The sequence below is a fragment of the Aegilops tauschii genome, chromosome 2 (genome assembly GCF_002575655.3).
Source record: "Aegilops tauschii subsp. strangulata cultivar AL8/78 chromosome 2, Aet v6.0, whole genome shotgun sequence".
Taxonomy (NCBI): Eukaryota; Viridiplantae; Streptophyta; class Magnoliopsida; order Poales; family Poaceae; genus Aegilops; species Aegilops tauschii.
The window spans coordinates 67,564,361-67,586,753 of NC_053036.3; the positions used below are offsets into that span (position 1 = coordinate 67,564,361).

At 47.0% G+C, this 22,393-nt stretch overlaps 2 protein-coding genes, 1 long non-coding RNA gene and 1 pseudogene across 3 annotated transcripts; 1 reads left to right on the forward strand and 3 right to left on the reverse strand.

Moving 5' to 3' along the window:
• Window positions 1-1,439: 1,439 nt before the first annotated feature.
• Window positions 1,440-2,042, forward strand: LOC141041953 (uncharacterized). The gene is made up of 2 exons (XR_012203726.1): window positions 1,440-1,573; window positions 1,673-2,042. It is a non-coding gene; the product is annotated as an uncharacterized lncRNA (long non-coding RNA).
• A 3,291-nt stretch (window positions 2,043-5,333) lies between these two features.
• On the reverse strand, window positions 5,334-9,067 carry LOC109746437 (uncharacterized; annotated as a pseudogene).
• Window positions 9,068-13,276: 4,209 nt separating this feature from the next.
• LOC109746443 (phylloplanin) lies at window positions 13,277-14,086 on the reverse strand. Its single transcript, XM_020305565.1, has 2 exons — window positions 13,877-14,086; window positions 13,277-13,791 (listed from the first exon to the last, which is right to left on the reverse strand). Exons 1-2 carry the CDS (start codon window positions 14,025-14,027, stop codon window positions 13,520-13,522), a joined length of 423 nt encoding a protein of 140 aa, XP_020161154.1. The 5' UTR covers window positions 14,028-14,086; the 3' UTR covers window positions 13,277-13,519.
• A 2,185-nt stretch (window positions 14,087-16,271) lies between these two features.
• LOC109746442 (ABC transporter G family member 1) lies at window positions 16,272-21,077 on the reverse strand. Its single transcript, XM_020305563.3, is given in 10 exon segments — window positions 16,272-16,710; window positions 16,713-17,015; window positions 17,018-17,045; window positions 17,125-17,211; window positions 17,301-17,489; window positions 17,590-17,712; window positions 17,799-17,882; window positions 19,218-19,682; window positions 19,979-20,058; window positions 20,630-21,077. Coding segments are annotated over 10 exon segments (2,010 nt in total). The 5' UTR covers window positions 21,000-21,077; the 3' UTR covers window positions 16,272-16,429.
• Between the last annotated feature and the right edge of the window lie 1,316 nt (window positions 21,078-22,393).

Sequence of the window (22,393 nt, forward strand, 5' to 3'; positions counted from 1 at the left end):
TGATCATGATAGTTGTCATCGATATCATCCCCTTCTTCATCTTCTTCCATTCTAACCCCTCTTTCTCCATGCTTGGTCCAACAATTATAGCTTGGCATGAAACCGTGCCGAAGCAGGTGCATGTGAACGTCTCTTGAGGAGGAGTAACCCTTCTGATTCTTACAGACAGCACATGGACAGATAATAAAACCTTGCTGCTTGTTCGCATTTGCCACTACGAGGAAATCTTTCAAACCCGTAGTGAACTCGCCGGAGAGTCGGGGACCGTACATCCATTGCCGATTCATCTGCATTATTATTATATAAAGTATATAATTAACCATCATGCATTTGTTAAACTAACTAGCTAGAAATAATACAAATTAAACAATGAACTACACACATGCATATTTTATCAATGACACATGAAAGGTTCAAGTTGCTAACCGCGATCGCGGAGGAAAAATAAATGAGAAAGCTCAAGTGTGGCTCGGACACTTCATATCATGTTTGTTTCAGGCTCTCGGGCATTTCATCGAACACCTTGTGTGCATAGGAGGAACCAAAAGCAAACCCACCACCCCCTTCTGAAAATTGTGAAGTGAGCTGAGTGAAGTGAAGTGAGCTGAGTCCTATATATAGGGATGGGCCTTTAGTCCCGGTTGGCCTGGCCAACCGCGACTAAAGGCCTTCGGGGACCTTTAGTCCCGGTTGGCCAGGCCAACCGGGACTAAAGCCCCTCCCGTCCGCCAGCTGGATGGGCCTTTAGTCCCGGTTGGCCTGGCCAACCGCGACTAAAGGCCTTCGGGGACCTTAGTCCCGGTTGGCCAGGCCAACCGGGACTAAAGCCCCTCCCGTCCGCCAGCTGTCGACCGAGCGCGCTGGGCCCAGATAGTTGGTCACGGGTCTCCTCCCGAACCGCGACTAAAGACCCCTTTTGTCGCGGTTCGATTATTTTGGGGACTAATGGGGGCGTATGAAAGCCTATTTTTCTACTAGTGGCAGCAACGCGCGCGATCATGATCTAGTAACTCGCAAAACAAAAATGCGTCCTCTAAGCATGAGATCACCTAGATTTGATGAATTATTCCTCGGTACCGTATAGAGTAGAGATCCTACCAAGACATTCCATTGGGAATAATCAAAGGTAATCCCTCTGTTTCTAAATATAAGACATTTTAGAGATTTTAATGGGGACTACATATACAGATTTTAATAGTCGCTTAATTTGCTTTGTATGTAGTCTATATTGAAATCTCTAAAAAAGACATATATTAAGAAATGAAGTAAGTAGTACTATATTTGAAACGACATATTTAGGAATGGAGTAAGTACTATAATTGAGAAGATACGGCAATAGAATACTTACCATATGTGTAACTTAACCTCGTCAGCCGCTCCTATTTATATACCATGACCAAACAGACGTACCCGACCATAGCTAGCGAAACACGGGAGAAAGCCCTGGACTAGAAACCACAAATCGATCCAAGAATCGCTAAGCTCGATCGATCGCCGTAACAGTGGTGCCGACACAGCATGGCGACCAGAGCTGCGTCTCTTGCTCTCGGTGCTCTCCTCGCACTCTCCCTAGGTTGGACCCTCTCTCTCTCCGTTTCATAATTCTTGTCGTGATTTTAGTTCAAACTACTGGTTAACTAATCTGTGCTTGTTTACATACACGATGCCTCAGTGTGTCAGGCAGTCTCTCGTGTGGATCCTGCCGGAGGGGTGGCGGTGCAAGGGTACCCGTGCGGCAACGTGGTCGTCATCCGCGTCCCGCACGACGGCGTCTGCCAGCAGGACCGTTGCGGCGGGCTGTGCGTGGAGCAGTTCATGTGGAAGTACCCGGGCATCAAGGCCGTCATAGGCGATTGCACGGCGGAGAATACCCACGAATGCATCTGCTCTTTTCTTTGCTAGTTGAACTTGATGTACAAGGGTAGTAGCCAATTTTGTGATGTTGTTTGGCTCGGAGGAAATAAAACTTGCTGCACATTCTTTTCTTTTTTGCTTTGTCAGCCCTAGCTATTTTGTTCTTGAGAATATATAATTCGGCCATATATGGACGGGCTCCAAAAAAGGACTTCTTGTTGCCACGGGTAACAACACACTATTATTGGAGGAAAATAGAACGAGCAAGAAACGAGCAGATGATAGAGATCGCTCAGATCTGACACCTACCATGACCACGCCATCCGTAGTCAACGTACGCATAACTGTGCCTTGCCGGCAGAGAAAGAAGCCGGCTTCGCGAAGATGGACGAAATTGTGGCCACCACGTCTGAACATGGGAGGCCGCCGCCACTTGGGTCACATGAAGGCCACCATCGAGGCGATGCCGGCGTACACAGCCGGTGTCTTGCCCGGTCGCAGGCCACCATCGCCTCCTTCCCTCCGGCTAAAGCACATCGCGGTGGCTGCACTCCGATGTGCGGTGTTGCCGAGCATGGGGAAGCGAGCCGCCCTTTGCGCTGAAGCATATACCTTTGTGGCTCTTGATAGTCCGATGAGCGGGCTGCCAGACATGCGGAAGACAATGAAGATCCGCCGCGGCCGGCCGTAGACTAGTCAAGGGAAAGTATATCCGCCGGCGCCGGCTATAGACTAGTTTTACCTTAGTCCAGTATAGTTTTTAGTTAAAAATTGTCAAAAATGTAATGAATTTTGGCCGGTTTATATAAAATCAGGCGTGTTTGCATTAATTCCGACTGATTAGTTCAAACAGGGGTTGAAATATAAGCGGGCAGCTTTGTACGGTGGCCTTTGGCATATCAGTATCCGCGGACTGGCCTCTATCTACGGATAGATGACGGAGTAAATTTGAAGTTTAGTGTTGAAGATGCCCTGAGGCTACCGCAGTTGCATGTTGTTACAAATCCTTTCACGTTTGGCTCCAAGTTGGGAAGCTAATTATGATCATGGGCTCTCCTTGGGGTGGGCGCTGAGAAATTTACGCCAAACTCATAGGTACAGAGGGAGTAATAACATAAGAGTATCTATAGCCGGACGCCCCAACCCCCCTTATACGTTCAGGCGGACGGCCCGGTCAGTGATCGGCCACAAAAAAGCGATCCAGATGGACGCCTCAAACGGGTCTCAAATGCCCGGACCGATCGACACCTCTCATATCCGACCCAAAATGCCCGGGCGCGTCCGCCACATCGGACTGGGCCCACGCTGGTCAACCTGACCCTACATATATTCCTCTCCATCCGCTATCCGGGCCAAACCCTAGCCACTTCACTCCAACTCCCTCCACTTTCCTCTGCCACCCAAGCTCCCGTCCGGCGATCTCCAACCTTCTTCGGCATGGTGGACAGCGGATCCAACGATGACCAGTACCGATCTGTTGACTTGGGTGTCGTCTTATGAGGTTTGGAGGAGGCAATTGCCGTCCGCATTGCACTCTGCCGCTTCCCGGGAGGATAGCGCCCGACCAACAGCGGGATCTGTCCGGCCCGAGTCCATTGCATGGCGCATTGGGCGCTCGAATCCTCCTGCGCCGGATAATTGCGGTCCTCTTGGGAGCCTTCCAATCTCCATTTCCCCATCACCAGTCTGCTGGAGTATGAGTCCTACTGGGACCAATGTGCCCGCCTGGGAAGGAGAGCATGAGGGCGGCGGAGGCCCGCCTCGCTACCGACATGGCGGCGGCGGAGGCAGTTGATGCGGTGGTGCGGGCGGCCACAGAGAAGGAAGGTATCCAGGCCCACATTATAAAGAAGCGGCAGCGGAGAAACACACGCGCCCTTGACTGATAGCAGAATCGGGCGGTCCATGCCATGGATGGAATGCCTCCAAAGAGGAGAAGGAGGACATCCACGGGTCGGACAACATCGACTATGAGCAGATCTGGCTCGATCTGTACTGCGTCTTCGACCGCTACTTCCACGAGATAGACGGCAAGGGCGCCGGGAATGGCAAGGACAGTCATGGATGATCTTCTAGTCAATAGCTAGCATGCAGATTAAACATGTCAATTTTTGGTAGTCCTATGGCATGTCCTGATGTAGTAGCCAGACGATGTGTGTAATGCATCGTTTACGTAGTTGCATGGGTTTGTATGGATTTGAGGTATGTTAATTGAGGTATCCGGTTGTGAGAAGGAAAACTTGAGACATGACTGGTCAGTGTCCGCGGGCGCGTTCGTGGGCCTTTGAGGGACCGAATTTGCCAAGTTCGATCGTAGATGCTCTAACGGGTCTCCAACTTATCTTGTGGCCTTTTATCAAGACACAAAGAGTCTGCACAAAAGTGTGAACAAATGACGGATAAGCTTGCATTTGCAATCAACATTTGTACAACTTTTATAAGTTCCTTTTGCAATACAGACCAAAGATTTGCCTCATCTATTAATTATAACAAGGTTTTGACGAAAATATACCAAAAATACAAAGAGAGTTACTCCTGGAATTCACATTTCACAATAAATCACAACTATCATTATCTCTTGTACTCTCCTAGCTAATAAATACATGTCCGGGCTGCCCGCGAGGGGTATGTTAAATCAGCACGGAAAATTATCTGTGCCGGGGACCGGACCCTCTCTCTAAGTTGCTTAGCCATTGCTTTTTGGGCATCCCTCTATGTTGGAAAGAAGCCCCCTACTGGAGGAGGTATTGGGATTCTTGTGTCACAACCCTTACATGGATATTGACCGTCTGTCAGAAGAACCGTCTTCAAGTCTGGAGCATGACCCATCACGGTACTTACAAATAAAAAGTGTTGCTCCACTAGGGGCCGAAAACCACCGAACTACAACTCTTTCAATTGCCACTTGTGACAGCTGGTGAACCCAGGCAACTTCCATGAAGGTTCCACTCTCTGAGCACCAAAACATCTTATTCTTGCTTCATCACCCTCCTGGCATGGATGTTCAAACATCTGCATTCAACCACCAATACCTAAATTATAAGGGGTTATGGTAGGATTCTAATCAAAGCCAAAGAGACTACAATGGTGCTTTGAGTCAGATAGACTTGTACACATTCTAACTAAAAGTTGAAAAGAATGAGTAGAAGTACCTCAAAATCAAATGTCTCGACAGATAGAGCAGCTTCGATGAGATTTAATGTCCATAATAGGTCAAATTTTGTAAAGACACCATGAATAGTCAGCTTTCTTAGCTTGTTGAATGCAGTGCGTAGGTATTTTCCTTCTGGTTACATCCAAATCTGATGAACACAAGAAAGGTAAAATAGAATAATTGTACATTTGTATGTTATAGATGCAAGTTATGTGTGCACCAGGTTAGTCATTTGCTAAGTAATGGGATGCTTCATGGCAATTATAAATTGTAAATAAAAGCAAATAACATGGTGAAGGAATGAACCAGCAAAACTAGAACAATCCTAGTGCTAGTCCAACATTAAGTTCGTACGAACGAAATAGCACAAAACCACAATATAACAGCTATCGGCTAAACTTACCTTTTCTCCTCGAAAATTTAAGGTTAGAGCATGTATGTTTGTGGCACCATCTAGAACCTGGCTTAAACATAAGTCTTGGTGCTGGAGAGTTGCATCACAGACGAGGGACAATTCATTGAGTGACGGGATAGAACCAAAGCACAAGGGGGCCTCATAAAACAACCAAGCCTGCCAACGGACCCGCTCTAGTTTTGGAAGGAAGAGCACCTTAGCTCTTTTCAACTTGGATACGTAGACTTCTAGAACTCTGAGATTCGAATGTGGCGCATTGATCTTCCATACAGAACAGTCCCCGGTGTCACAGTGGTCCAGACGAAGGTGCAGCAGTTGCTTGCAGCAGTCGAACAGAAGGTGATTCATGTCCCGTTCGGCCAAGCGAACATTTTGTAGATGGAGTCTTGTGAGGCAACGAAGAACGCTAGGGTATGCACTGAAAAATCTAGAGCGCGCCCCGCACCTAGCGCCGTCCAGCAGGCCGTGACCGCCACCGGCGGCCAAGGGTTTCCCCCGGCCAAGCACCCTGCCGCCACCACCGGCCAGCAGGCCGCGCCGCCCCGCACCTAGCGCGCGTCACGACGCGCCGGCCGCCGAGCCGCCGCCGCGCCCGAAGCGAACGGCGCGCGCGGAGGAGCGACGCACCGCCGCCGCCACACGAGCCCCCAACTCGAAGACGAGCCGCTCCGGCGCGCCAGAGCCCCGCCGCCGCGTCGTCCTCCCCAGGGCGACTCGGGCGGCGGCGCATCTCGCAAGCGCAGCGGCCGCACCCCGGCTTCCCTCCCCCCCGCCGCCGCCCAACAGCCTCTGCCGGGCAAAGCCCCGCGCGGATCCGGCGGCGGCGGGGCTCTGGCGCGCCGGAGCGGCTCGTCTTCGAGTTGGGGGCTCGTGTGGCGGCGGCGGTGCGTCGCTCCTCCGCGCGCGCCGTTCGCTTCGGGCGGCGGCGGCTCGGCGGCCGGCGCGTCGTGGCGCGCGCTAGGTGCGGGGCGGCGCGGCCTGCTGGCCGGTGGCGGCGTGGAGCGCGCGGGCCGGTGGCGGCGCGGCGTTCTTCGCGGAGGAGATTGGATCTGAGGCGGCGGCCTCGCTGGTGCGGACGGCGCTCCTCCGGCGGCGGGGAGTGCTCGTCGGTGAGGTAGGCCGGATCTCCTCGGCTGCGCGGGCAGCGAGGTCCCGGTGGGCGCTGGTCATGGCGCGGGGAGGCCCCGGGCTCCCCTCGTCAGTTCGGAGGCGATCTGGTCCGCTTGTGATGCATGACCTCCGGCGTGCACGCGCCTGCTGACGTTGTGGCTGGTTCGGAGGTGGCTGCAGGGTGCTTGGCCGTGGGAAACCCTTGGCCGCCGGTGGCGGTCACGGCGTCGATGGCGTCCCGGACGCCATTCCCTCCTTGGTGGCGGCGCCGAGGCTAAACCTCCCTTGCCTCCCCCCTTCCCCTGCGCCCGGGTGAAAACCCTAGCCCTGGTGGTTAAGCGGCGGTGGCGCCACAGCGTCGTCACCTTCTTGAAGGCGCCGACTTGGGCATGGGGATGCTGGGCGTGCATGGCGAGCTTGCCTGTCCTGGTGGCGGCCCGTCCGATCTACCGCGTCGCAGCTCCGGGCATGTCTCGTGACTGCGGTGCTTATCTTCCGGCCGTGTCTCCGACGGCGACCTTGCCCTTCCTCACCTTGTACTTGCCGTGGTGGAGCGGTACTTCATCTCACTCATTGATGGCGGCGGAGATCGGCGGCATGGTGCTGTGGAGGCTCGGCGTCCGATGCGCGGAGATGGACTCGCGCAGGAGGAGGTAGCTGTCTGGCGTCATGGTGACGTCGATGGCAAAAGTGGCCTTCACAAGGTAGAAGACTCAATATAATCTGAAGACGGACCGGTGGAAGATGGCGGCGACGGCACAAGAGTGCGTCTGACCGGATTGTGCCCCAGACCCGGTATGTGGCTCGGCTGGGGCTTCCGGCTTTTGATGTTAGGTTTAGGTGAGTGGTTTGGGTATGTGGCCCAGCTAGCATCCCTTCATCATATGGATAAGAGTAGCGGCATATATTGCCAAAATGGTGGATTCAGGTATATTGTTTGTAATACTTTGTAAGGTCCTCGAGAATAATTAATAAAGTGGCCGTATGCATCTCCCAGATGCAGAGGCCGGGGGTCATCCTCCTTTTCTAAAAAAAAAATGCACTGAAAAATCCATCCATATCCTGAGCTTGCTGCACCATAACCTCATGTTCGGTGTCCTTGGGCTCTTTATCGGTTAAAATGGCGAGCTGCAAATCTTGTACCATCTCGTTGTCAATGGCGTTGCTGACTAGCAGGCCGATGTCACGCGTGTAGTTTTCCATGAGATAGAACCCAAGGCATAGCTTTCTGACGGTGTGTTCCCTGCGGGACTGAGCCAAGAGGTTGCTCGTAGCTCTTGTTAGAGACGCCATTGCTTGATCGATGTGTCGTGTGGCCCCTGCACATGGGGCACTAAGGAAGTCCATGGCATGGAATTTGAGAGCAGGAAGTAACCACGGCAAGTTTCTCCACCGCGTTGATAAAACGCTACTTTTTGCTGCCGTCGCAATGTCGACTCTTACCAAGATAGAGATTAAGATGTCGCTGGTCAGCGCGCTGAGCCTATCTTCCACACATTTTTGCAACAAGAAAAATATATCATCCATGGATACAGTCAAATCAATGTGCTTTAAACAAAACACGGTTTTAGAAAGTTTGATGTGTTTTGACTTTTGACATCAACAAATATACCACCGTTTTACAAATCATAGTATCCCTAACACCGTGTTCTTTTTAGTATTTGAGAAAGAGATCTCAACCTCTTCTTTCTGAACCAAAGTGAGAAGAACGGTGGTTTTTAGAAACTGATGAAGTATTCATTGCCTAGGCATTTTTACGCCGAGGTTTTAGATTACTATGGTTTTGGAAAAAAATGTGTTGCCAAACTGGGCGAGAAAGTAAACGTAACATTGCATTGCATTCCTGTGGTGTGTAATAGTATCATTTTTATTTATAATTTCAATACATATATTGGGTAGCCTGAAGCTGAACAGTAGGTTGAAGGCGGAGAGGCTAGCAAATCAAAAGGAGAAGCTGGCCAAGAAGAACTTACATGGCGGCGCACATTATCTGACTCCATGGATAACACCCTCTGGGTCCAGGAGGCCCTGAACAACGGGCTCATCCTTTGTTTTTGGAGCGCTCGTCTGTATTAGTTCAGAGAAGAGAAGCAGAGAATCGCCCACTTCTCTCTCTCTCTCTCTCTCTGAGATGAAACCGAGTGCTGGTGGAGGAGATTGAAGCCTGTAAAAAGGATCGGGATGGTCTCACAGTCACGGCCTTGCAAATCAACTGCCCCGTCCGTCTTCGCTAGAGGCAGCTGGTAAACGGATGCTCTACCTCTCGCGGAACAATTCTGGTTCTATACTCCTAAACAAGGGATCCTGGAAATCAGCTGTCCTGGATAGCCCGGCTCATGATCAGACCCTGCCGTCAGCGCGAGGAGAGGGAGAGAGAGGGCACGCAGAAGCCAAACGAAGAGAGGCCTCACCTTCGCGCCTGCTGGCCGGCGGCCAGCACAACTCTAAAAACGCAGACCTTTTGAAAAAAAAACGCAAATATTTATTTTATTTCGTTAAGAAAAAACAGATCATATATTCACGGGTCGAGCAGAGAGTTTTCAAACGAGAGTGGTTCTTGTACACCTACTCTCGGTGCACCCACGCAAGAAAACATATCAAAACATTTCGAAAAAATCTGAAACTTCGTGAAAATGATCATCAACAAATGTTATGGGGGCTTGCAAAATTTGATGGTCAAATAACATTCGAGGAGCTCTCTACAAAAAAGACAAAATCACTGGAAATTAGTCAAAATGTACGTGCACTGTTTGAGCAGATTTTACAATTTTGTCTTTTTTGTAGAGCGCTTCTCGAATGTTATTTGACCACCAAACTTTGCAAGCCCTCACAACATTTGTTGATGATCATTTCCATGAAGTTTCAGATTTTTTCTAAATGTTTTGATATGTTTTCTTGCGTGGGTGCACCGTGGATGCACCGAAAGTGGGTGCAGCTACTACTTTCCCTTTTCAAAAGCAAAGCCCTAGACTCCTCGTTCCCTCAAGCCTCGCCGCCGCCTCTTCTAAGTTCTAACCCACACCCCATCCCGCCGTCCGTCCTACGGTTACCGAAGATTCTGAGAAGACGATGGATTCCGAGAGGAAGATGGACTCTATTGTACTAGATCGGAAGTATTCTGGTCTGACTCCGAGGTTATTGGATTCTCCCCTATACCCAAATCGGATGGCTCTTGAGAGAGGAATGGCGGGCATGGATCCAACGTGGAGGGACAAGTCTTTTGATCCCAAGAGGACCATGGATTTTGCCCTGTTTGGAAAGGTCTGCTACGGATTCGTCTTGCCGTCTGCATCCCATGAATCTGTGGAGAGGATTTTTAAGCTCAGAGAAACGACGATGTCCCGAAACTGCCTTCGATGGAAGTCATTCTCTACAATGGTATATATGAGGAATTTATATCTTCGGTTTAAGATTGAGCCTTGGTATCGATCTATGTTAGGAATTTTAGACCTGTCGATGACGTATTCATGCGATGCTGTGATTTTCTGTTTCTGTTATATCTTTATCATGTTACTATTGGATTTCACCATCTGACCTAGCTAGTATTTTTCTTTTGTGATAAGATATTGTGAGCGCCACATGGGGCTGGGACAGGCTGTTGCCGTGGACGAGCGGTTCTCTTCTTTTCGAAGACTACTTTGGTTACCTTGAGCAGTATTATTGCCGAAATGAAAACGCTGTTTTTGCGCGATGATTCTAAAAGGCTCATTGCCGCAGCAGCTAAAGAGGTAAGTTACTCCCTCCGGCCTCTACTAATCTGAATTGTGATATTTTATTGATGAGTGCTCTTCTAATTTACTTGTTCACACCGCTACTTGGTATCAAGTGTATGGAGACAGAGACAGAGTTAATTGCTCAAATTGCTTGCCATGGTCGAATGGCTGAGCCTTATGCTGAGCAGAGCCAAAAGATCATGGACCAAGCACTTGCCTTCAGCATGGCAGATGGTACACTTGCTATTCCAGCTGGCTCCATTCTTCCAGCTGCTTGCTTTAGGGTACGCTCTGCAAAATACAAATATTGTCAACGCATGCCATTTCTAGTATTAATCGCTTATTCACCACGTACTTTTTTGACACCGCTTGAAAATCGATTGTTGTATTCAAGTGTATCACAGAGGAGGGCAGGTTCAAGATAATGGGAATGTCCGACCTGAATGTTGATGATTTTTATGTTGGCGGTAAGGTCCGGCACGTTGCCTTAATGGTCCTGATCCACTACAGAGGGCCTCATTCTAAGCAGATCTCTGCTGCCATGCTGGTATGTTCATGCCTCTGCCCAAACCGTGTGGTTTGCCTAATTTCCAGTATTCATGCTTCAACATGGCCATATATAAGCTTCTCATCACCAATTGTGTAATGATGTTTTGAAGGGCCTGGCAGAGGAGTATTCTTTTGCATGTAAGTTGCTGGCTGATGAGCCCAGTGCAGAAAATGATGACATGTCTGACCTTTCTGAAGAAATCCGGCGCCGTTTGCTGGAACTTCTGTTCATTATTCATGACACCTTCCCTTTTGAATCTGCTATCGACTATGATTCGATTAAACATTTTCGTATTGCCATGATAAACGCGCATACAAAGTATGATCTGAGTACTAATATTATTTTGTATTTTGTATTGAATTTATATTCTTGAATCCGAAGTGTAATTTTGTGGTGTGCTGCCAGGAACCTATCTGAACCAAGAGAGGAAGTTGCAAGTGCAAATGAGGTTTCCTATGCTAAATCTGATGAGATTTCCATTTTAAAAACTCCAACTCCATTGCCGCGGTACGATGTCAATAATAAACAATGTCTTGTTTTTCTTGTTGCGTTTATTACGTTGGTGCAAAGTGGTATTTACTGGCGTGTTGCTCCTTGTATGGTGTCAGGGACTTAGGGATCAATGAATAATGGAAGTGGAAGCGACATGCGACTTTTCTCCTGATATCACTAGTGTGATTATTTCTAAAACTCCCATACCAACCAAGAGTGTTGTTCCTGATACTCCATCATCATTGTATGCTATCAATAATAAACATTGCCTTGTTTTTCTTGTTGCATTTATTATGTTGGTGCGAATGATACTTTTACCGGTGTGCAGGAATGCTAGTGCTGCCCTCTTGGGCCGGAGTGGGCCACATCTTAAAACAAAACCTTCTCTTAGAGTCCTCAAAAGAACAACCCCTAAGAAAAGGCCCCTCTCTCTTCCAAAGAAAGTGAACTTACAAAAGATTCTTTTACTGTACTTGAAATCATGTGTGTTATCTATCAAGTGTTTATGATACGATATGGATACAATCGTGGACAGTTGTTTGAAGAAATAGAAAAAAAGAACTAAAGTTCCACAGTTCCATTGCCAAAGCCGAAACCTTAAACTTTGTTGCTCCTCCATCGCAACAGTCGACAGATGACAACCATGGCACAAATTGAATGATTTGTTGAATATCCGTAGCATCAAGGCATGAAAACCGCAAGAACATGCCACCTCGAGAGGCGGAACTGTGCAGACAGATGAAGAACATTTGTTGTGTATCACCGTAAGGTTGATGTGATGCAGATGCAATGAAGCAGAAGAACGGGAAGAAGGCTCATTTGCCACCATCGTGCTTGGTTGAGACATTTTGGCAAACAGTGACCAGACACGACGGACGAGTGCTTCGCAATCCGTATTCGTGACCCGACAAGCGCCTGCGACTCTGTGAAGACGTAGTCGGTGTTGAGTTCAACGGTGAAAAACACTCGATAGCCAAAAGTGGAGGAGGATGCGGACTGCTGCCTATCGGGTGGTCCGAGCTGCTGGGTGGCATAGTAGTAGGGCGCCTTCAACTGAGAGGGCCGGGTCTACGACAGACCGGGCGACACCGTCCTGCCCTTGTGCTTTGTCTTAGGAGCTCCTCATTGACTGCCGCCGCCGCATCCTCCGCTTTCTTCCTTGCCTTGACGTGCTAGGCGTTGCGTTCCATGGACTGAACCTTCCAGGCGGCCGCCTCCGGGTCCGACGGGGCGATGAATATCGTTATCGACTCCTCTGACGGCTCCATCACGGCGGTGGTCGGTGGACGACGATGGGCCGGAATGAGAGGGGGGGGGGTCGATAGGGGCAGAGGCAACAAAAAAGTGTGGGTTTCGCTTGTAAACAATAAGTCCGACGTGGCAGACATCTGGACCCCTAGACCTCCCCCAGTTTGGTATCGACTTGTGGGATTCCGGACGTCAGGACCGGTCTGAACAAATTTGGGGACCACTGGCCAAACATGTCCGCACTTTGGAGTTGCCCTTAGTCACCTTATTTTATATTTGAAGATTGGGTACCCTTGCAAATGTTACATTTCCATTTTGCCGCGGATATCCGTGGATGTATTGGTCAAGCCAGTGGAGATGAGATGATGAAAATCAGAACTAAAGTTAGGCATGGACGGCACACTGAAGAGTTCAGAGTGGCATCTCACTTTGTTGGCCTTTATCCTGCACTTTCGGACCACTTGCGCACCTTCAAATCTCATTCACGAAAAAAAGCTGTCACAGGTCTTATGAAGGTCATTATACATGTTGTTTATACACCACTAACGAAAGAATCTGTAAGACTCACATTAGAGGATTGTTATGCAAGCAAGGGGAGGGACAAGCGTCATCATTAGACGTGCTTTATACTCGAGAGGATCGTCACACTTTGGAAGACACTGACATTGTGCGATCATGTAGCAATACCGGGTCAATACCGGCTTGCTTACATGATCTTCACTGAAACTTTAGCACGCAGATTTACGAAATACGATTATCCAGCCAGAATATATGATACGCACGCTTGTGCGTATTCGAGAAACGATTATCCATCCGGTTGCTCTACTTAGCCAACTTACAACAACACTTGCGTCAAGCGTTTGCAGCTCCTGCAACTTGCCATACACTTCATTTCAATCCAAACTAAAGATAGACAAGACAGAGGTGATTAACAAGATCTCAGTATGCTGAGATGGTTGGACCGACGAGGCGGTGAGCTATTTTCACCGGCCGTGGAAGGAGAAGCCGGCGGGGAAGAGGTGGAAGATGCCGCCGAGCAGCCTGGTGAGCGGGCCCTGCAGGTAGGACACGAGCTTCCCCGCCGGCGGCAGCTGGGCGTCGCACTTGATGAGCGGCGTGTCCACCACCAGCGAGCACCGGCCGATGAACGCCGCCAGCGCGCTCGTCAGGTCCGCCTCCATCGTGAAGGACCCGTTGGTGTTCGTCGTCGCGCCGGCCACCACCTGCCCCGCGCACCGCAGCTCCACCTCCGCGTCTGCATAGCACAGAACAGATCCATTAGCCGTATGTGTGTGTGTGCGTGTGTGTCGCCAGGATTTGCGAGGCATGCGCGTACGTACTCGGGAACACGGGGGAGGTGGCGATGTCGATGAGGCTGCCGGTTTTGCACGGCACGACGCCGCTGACGACCAGCCTGCCGAGCTTCGCCTCGGCGCCGCCGAGCACGCACGCCAGCGCGGCCACGAGGAGGAGAACCACCTTAGATGCCATTTGTCGGGGCGCGTCGGAGCTTTGATTCGTCTGGCTTCTTGCTTTGAACTAGGAGTAGGACAACCTATTTATATACTCACTCAGAAAGTGGACGCACCACTGTACTACCAGCGTCCTCTTAATTTTAACCAGAGTTAAACTTAATCTGGATCAGCTCAATAACCTCGCTTTAATTAGTCTTATCCAGTCATGAAAATCTTCTGTCACTGAGAAACTTCTAGCCGGAGTAGTGTTACAAAGATCGCCTTATGATCCACGAAGAACCTTTACGCTTTTCTGGCGGGGTAAAATCATTACGCGCGCTTTTCCCCCCTCTGAAACAGACCTCCATGGTCGTTAGTGCGTCCAAAAACAAGCTTTAATGCCGGGCTTAGTGATGTGCAAAAGAAACGGAAATGATGTATCGATAAACCGATCGGCGTGCCATGTCGGCAATTGTTTATCCCGCCATGTTCGACATGTTCGACGAGCTCTCGTGGTGCGCTTTTGCCGCCTAGCGCGTTAACAAAAAGGGTCAGTAGCTGGCAGCTGCTGAGAGTGAGCTGATCGAGCTTATGGTTGCGTGCCTGTTTATTCCCACTTGCGAGTGAACAGTAAGGCAGGCCAGAGACGAGTGTCCTCTCCACTGGCGCTTTGCGCGTTACTCCGCTCGTGACTAGGAGTAGCTGGACTACATATGTCCTGTAGATTAGTATAGATGTACGTAGCACATAGTTACATAGGTGCAACCGTCTGACACAACTAAAACTGGACCGTGAACAAAAGATCGAGTTTGCTTAGGCATTGTACAATGCAAGATGCTTCAGTGCTTAGCTCTGCACAAGAGGGCTGCCTGATTATTTTGTCTCTCCTCTACCAATAAGCATTGGTGCTTATAAAAAAACTGGTTTATTTTTCTAAACACCTCTCATAAGCACCTTGTGTTGTAAAGGGCTTAGAGCATCCACATTGGTTGGAGACCAACTCTAACTGGCCGACCGATGCGGACTTTATCCGCTTTTTATCTGGTTTGGTGGACAATAGGGGCGTCGTCCGCGCCTTGTCCGCGCCCATCTGGCCGACCCATTTGATCCGCTCGGCCGTTTTTCTTTTCTTCAGTAAACATATTTCATCATCAAACATAGCAAGTCATCTAGCATTTGTTTGCATAGTACCATATACCATGCCAGCATACAACATTGAACGAAAAGACCCACCGGAGCCCCACAAGTGCCATGGGCATAGTTCATGCATCTCGGCCATAGTTCATGAAAAACAAGCAAATAAGAGATGATCATACATCTTGGTCCATCATGAACTTTTGCTTCCTCCCAAACCAAGTCTTCTTTTTTGGGGCCATCTTGCTTGTGTCAGTCCTGATGATCTTCACTTCCTTAGAGATTAGCGCGGGCTCCAACTCCTTTTGCTTCACCTCCACTTCCTTTGGCTCTTGACCAGGCATTTCCTTTATCGAACGGGAGCTTCTTCTTTTGTAGGTCAAAAAAGTTGTTCATGGCCTCCTCAATTTGAGATTTCAATTATTAATGAGCCTAGCTCATTTATTTCTAACAGCAAGGATGGCCCAACCAAGCACACAAGTTGTTGAGGCACTAGCCAGGTTTCAGGCACAAAGCTAGGCACATCCGAGGTATGTCTAAAAATGGCCTAGATTTAGGTAAAGAATGAGAACACTAGTAAAATCTCAAAATTCACCCATCTAGGATAGAATCCACCATTCAGGCATCAATTAGGGTTGCCCGGTTTTAGGCAAGCGCTACCTAGCTTTTTTTAGGCCAATCAGCCTCCATATATGGGCCAACCATAATGCCTCCCGAGACACCGAAGCACGGCATAATATCTGCATTTTGGCCTGCTGCACTTGGGTCTGGAACGCAGTAGTATTATCCATTTTTTGTGGGTTTAGTAATTTTTTCACACGCAAGCGCTCATATATACACATACATTCACCCCTATGAACACACACACATCCCATACCACTATGAGCACAAGACTGGTCCGGCATATCATATTGAGATTTTACGAAGTCACCATAAGCACCTTGTAGTCGATGGAAACATCTCCTCCCACTGAACGTTCATCACCGGAAATCCTGAAATAAGTCCAGAAAAATGCGAGCACCAGGACTTGAACCCTGGTCGGCTGGGGATAACACGTCCTCCTAAGCTAGCTTCTTTGACATCTAAAATATGCCACTCCTAGACAAATTTGATATTGTTGCTAGCTACCTTGGGAAATACCCTCGACTAATGAATATAGTGGTGATTTATTCAAGAGAAAATAAACATATAAGGAATACAACCATCTCAATATCTATGCTTTTATCTATGCAAACTACATACATATATGATACAAATAAAACATGTCTTGTTATCTTATATAAAACTACATACATATAGTAATAGTTACACTTTTACTATGAAGGATTTTATCATGGGTTTTGCCGCATCGACAACCTTTATAATAACCAGGAAAATTACTCTGTAGATAATGACCATTCCAAGTAATATCGCAAGATCAACCCACTTTGAGTAGCCTAACTCCACTTGAAAGTTGTTCTTCAGGATATATTGACCGGTGATGACTCCATCGACACCAGCTAAATTTGGGAACACCAATCCCAAGAATTCATTTTTGTACAGTCCTTGAGTTGTATATTTGTGGTAGGATATGTAGTAAGTTGGTTCCATATTGGTTTTGGGAGGTCATTTGGAAGCCTAAAGAAACCGGCGTTTAGCATTAGCAACCCTTGTACTCCAGATCCTGTGATTATACCCAGGAGAAAATCAGGTACGATGGCTGCTACAATCATCATCAAACCTTGAACCAACATTGTGCAAGCCCATAGTGTTGCGACAAAGAAGAAGAAGTGTCCTATTCCTCTTTGAAGCCCAGTTAGGTAATAAGCAATTATAGCCGGTAGCACGCATATGAGGCCCAAGTATACAGTTGATGAAAGTGTGTTGGCTATGACAAATTCAGTGACTCCTAGTGTCCACTCCTCCTTTCTTTCTCAAATATCTACATTTTACAAACGATCATGTAACCCAAAATCACAAACACAAAGTAGATTTGTGTAAGAAAGGATAATATTCCCCACCTTCATATCCTCGACAAATGATGGAAAAGCTCCGATTGCCATCATTGTCATGAAGGTGGATGTGTACATAAGCATGGATGCTCGTGCCTTAAAGGGTCAAGAAATATAAAGTGGTATTCTGTTACTAGTTGTTGTTTTTGTCGCTTCATCATATAGATTAGAAATCAACGACTTACTTGGATTGATGAATAATTGTGACCAACATTGAAGAAAATTTTCCCAATGGTTAGAAAAAGTGCCATGTAGATACCAAAGCGCAACCAATAATAGCCTATGTCTCTGTGCATGTTTATCATTGATCTTTTGGTTAGGACAACTAATTTGGTCAAGAATGTAGCTTGCCTTTGTTGAACTACATACTCTCCCTGCAGGATGATAAACCATAGAAACATGAAGCATATGAGTGAGACATATCTACTTCAAACTCAACCTAATGCGTCATCTTAGTCTAGATAATGAAGAAACATGATTTCTTTGCCTTGCTTCCATTTCAGTGTCTAAGATAGCAACAGTCCCAGAAGAACCAACCAAAGTCTGGATTACTTTCGCAGCATGCGGCGCATTAACGGTAGATTCTTCCTCAAATTCCTATGAAAATATGTTGTATATGCCTTTGAATTTCATTGGAGCTAAAATTTCAAAGTATAAAAAACCTCGAGAGATCAATTTCGTACCTCAAAGTCTATGTTTATCATCCTTAAGAAGTGACCCGAAGGATTCATCCTCAATGGGCATGGGAAGCCATTAGCATCGAAGAAGTACAAGTTACCCAAATGAGAATTGCTGTTTTTGTACACAATCTAGATATTAATTTTCATGACAAAAATAAATAGCTTACAATAACAAATACGTTTTGCTAGGAAAATGTAATGGTTATAAAAAATCGGTGTTTACATTAGTCAACAAACTTTATGTAAAAAGTTCTTAAGATGCAAAGTTTAGAAATATTTAGAACTTTTATGTCGCTGACGTCAAATGATTTTCTACCTTGTAAACATAGTGAATGTTCTAGCAAACAAAAAACTAATAATTGCATGAATCTCTAAAATTGAGAAAGATGTGTGATTTGTAAGACTTGTGTGAGCAGGTTTTACATATTTTGGAATCCTACACATAGTAAGCATGGTGGGATGTCATTCCCACTAAAGATGTCGATCCTAATGGTTCGTCTATACATGACATTCAGTATATATGCGAGGACCTGGCGCCTAAGGATATTGAGGCATCGGGAAGCTACACCATTGGCTTTACCGTACCTCACCTTCTACAATATTTTGCAATGGAAAGATGTTTCTGTTAATATAGTATTAGGGCAAATCCGTTGAACATTCAGTTTCGATGTGCTTTGATCGAGGATAAGTGGATATCAAGGCTCGATTTAGTATGTTGGATCAACTTAACTAATAAATCTGATTCCTTCCGAGGGCGGTTGCATTCTTCTTGGGTATTCTCTATTAAATCTATGTATTAGGATCATATAAATACCAGGCCTGTCAGTTTGAAAACTAAGGTTCCGCTCAAGATAAATAAGTACCCATGGTGTGTTCATCGAGGGGTAATCCTAAGGAAGGATAATTTGACAAATCTAAGTGACAAGGGAGTAAAAAATGTTGTTTATATGATCAAGGGTAAATAAATCACCATCTTTTTATTTCATGCTCGTTTGCCGCCCTTCTTTGGTTCACCATCCATGTGGCCTTCAACTGCCTTGACCTACTAGTGTAGAGAATTTGTTCGGGAAACTGATTGGGTGGGGCTTTTCCCAGGTTAAAGGTGCATATTGGAGTGAGAGTTTGTGCATTTTTATCGACATTATGGAACTGCTGTAACAACTATGAATTTAACAGAACAAAGATACCAAACTTTGCAAGTGGTCCATGAAACTTTTAATACGTATTTATTGGACAGTATCAAAAGTTTGAAATGCATCTTTGAACTTTCTAAAACAGTGACCCATGTGCATATGTAAACAGTGACCCATGTGCCCATCGCTGAGTTGGCACATTTCAGAACATTGGTTGTGTTGCAGTTCAGGCCAAAATATTGCACTAGATGTTTTTCTATGTAATACTAACACTAAAACGTATCCGTACCTCCATTGCTTTGGAAGCTGGCCCGAAATAAACCGTCTTTCCGTTGGCTAGCAGGCAGAGACCATGGAAGAGCTCGAACACCTCTGTGCTTGGCTGGTGGATGGCTGCGACGACCGTCGTCCCATTCCTTTTGGCTATCCCGACGATGCGGCTCATGACGTGGTACGACGCGGCGCTGTCAAGCCCGCTGGTCGGCTCGTCGAGGAAGATGAGCGCCGGTGACGCCAGCAGCTCAATGCAGATACTCACTCGCTTCCGCTGGCCACCGCTGATGCCCTTGGAAACGGGCCCGCCGATCCGGGTTCCGGCCACCGCGGCGAGCCCCATCTGCTTGATAACATCGTCGGCCCACGAGCGCTTCTCAGCCGGCGTCAAGGAGTCCGGCAGCTGAAGCTCCGCCGAGTAGTGCACCGCCTCCGCCACCGTCAGCGTCACCATCAGCACGTCTTCTTGGGTCACATACGCCTTTAGTGCATGCAAGCGATCGGTCGGAACTTATTATTAGGTAGTTACACGCAAACGTCGAGGCTTAATTACATCTCTATCAATATTGTAGGAGCATTGCTACACGTATGCCATTTTCTGGTAAGTAGATTTCAGTACGACAACCTTTAATAGCCATCGGTCATGTCACTTGAGATCGGCCGTATCATGTGAACGGACGGCCAGAAACGTGTAAGTCATGAGAGGGCTGTGATTTGGTTCAGTTTTAATAGGTAGCTAGCCGATTGAGAGCATTCGCATGAGCATGTGCAACTTACGGAGGTTCTGGATGCAATTTTCTGTCGGCAACCGTTGATCATGATCTCTCCACTCTCTTTCATGTTGGGTCCAAGTCGTCCTGTTTAAGCATACATGTTATGACCAAAACGTAAATGTAAACAAGGAGAGTATACCCAAACTTGTGTGCAAACTTTAGATTTAGAACTGAAGGTTAAATAATCTTCTGATGTATTTCTTTTATCGTCTTGGTCTCCGGACATGTTTTCTAAGCAATATCACAAACTGCAAGAGTATAAATACCCCAAGACCATGACTGCAACAAATTAGCAGATAACCAACATATCTCCTATCATATGTAATTTTTCCGAGCACTTTACATTATGGTTACCTAGTATCATCTAGATGTGGAGACTGGAAGATAATACAAATATTATTTTCAACGGTATCTTTTTTTCATTTCCCTAGCAAGTGTACTTCAATTACGAATTGGGTCCTTTTCTCAATAATGGGCGGGCAGATACAGTATCGGCAATGATGTACATGTACTCCTTTTGAGATAACATAGTTATGCATTTCTAGACAGGGTTGAAGAAAGTAAAGCTTTCCTTTGAGCAAAAAGTTGAGTATAAGTTTCCCGAAGATGAACATGTCAAGTTACTAGCTTATTTTGTAGGGTAGGAAAGCCATACCAGCTAAGGTATCAAGTAGAGTAGTTTTGCCACAGCCCGAAGGACCCATGAGAGCCAGTACTTCTCCAGGGCGCGCGTAGCCGCTAAGCTTATCAAGGATCACAGCACGACCCTTTCTCCCGTTCATGGCCGTCACCGAAAGGTCTTTCCATGTGAGAAATACCTCCGTAGTACCGGGCTCTACATTGTCTACCACCCCACTAGCCGGCGGCTCGGAGTCGGAGAGACAACGCGGGAAGAAGATGGGGCTGGACGGCCACGTCGACCATCCGCGCCATGAAACCATGGCGGTGCTCGACGACGTCGTCGACCGGAGTGGCTTGGTAGGGCTCGGCGTCGGAGCCCATCTCGGCAGCGGTGACGCTGCCATGTATATTCTCTCTGTGTTTTGTGTGTGTTAGGGGTTTCAGTGTGTCTACCAGCCCTTTATATAGGTCGTCCGAACTTGTGGGGATGTTTAGTTGAATATTCTGGCCTGTTAGGTAGCTAGTCATATTGCATGAGATGTGTCTTGTTAACAACCAGATATTTTTCCTTTCTAGCGCCGCTAGAATAATACGCATGTTCTAGATAATTTAATCAAAAAATGAAGATTTTTTTTGCATCGACAAATGAAGTTATATATGATGGTGATATTGGTGCTGTTAACGAACGAAAGTTCCGTTGAGAATAATACTGCATATCTATCTTGTTTTTCACTGGTTTTCAACCCGACTTTGACATAAATAGCACCAGCTTGATCCACATCACCACCTTCTCTCTTCTTTATAATACACCACCTAAATTTAGATTTTGGTCCGGAAATCACTTGTTAAGATGCTATCACATTTTAAAATACCTCAAAAAATTTATACAATTGGAATAATTCAATTATTAAGCTGAATTTTCTCTCTTGGTTTGGCAAACCGTTTACGACAAACCCACTAAGTATTGGTAGGGTTGACAAGTCATGGAGACATGACATGATAGCACTAAGGGTGTCATAATCTTGCAACGATAAACATGCTGTTGAATTAGGTTTCGTCCTTCATGGGCTTACTTCGTTTTTATAATTTTTCTCTAACTTGTAGGCCATATCTATTTTTCTAACACAAGATTGACGAAGTCATCACAGACGTCTTGTAGACGAAGGGTACCTCTTGTCCCACTGAGCGAACACCGCCAGAAAGGCGTAAATGGATAAAAAAATGCGAGCACCAATGTCAACTCTAGGGCTTGAACCCTGGAGGGTTGGTTCCACCACAAGGAACCTAACCATCTGAGGTACACACGGTTTGTCTTGACCATGTCTATTGGTTGGGCCTTAGTTTATTTCACATGACTTTACTTTTAAACATGTTGGTGATATGTGAGACCGGGTGAGACCCCCTAGGTGAATTTGACTATTTCCCTCAACAAATAATAACTAGCTAAATACCCACGTGTATTGTTGCGGAATGGGCAAAGATCATCTCGAGATATCGAATGGAGGTACTTACCTCATAATCTCTTCCAACCATCGTCCACCTCTTTGTTTTATTCCTTTCATTTATGTGTCTTGTGGCTTTTGCCCCAGGCCCAACCAATATTGTGTCATCATGTTTACGCACACTAATGGCGTGTGTTGTCACATTTTTCCACGCACCATCATTCTATTTGGCATTCAGTAGTACTCCCTCTCTCTCAGTTTACAGGGCGTGCGCGTACCCCTAGGTCGTCAATTTCAGCAACCTAATACAAGTCATATATTACAAAAAATATACCAACATAAACTTCAGATGTTCT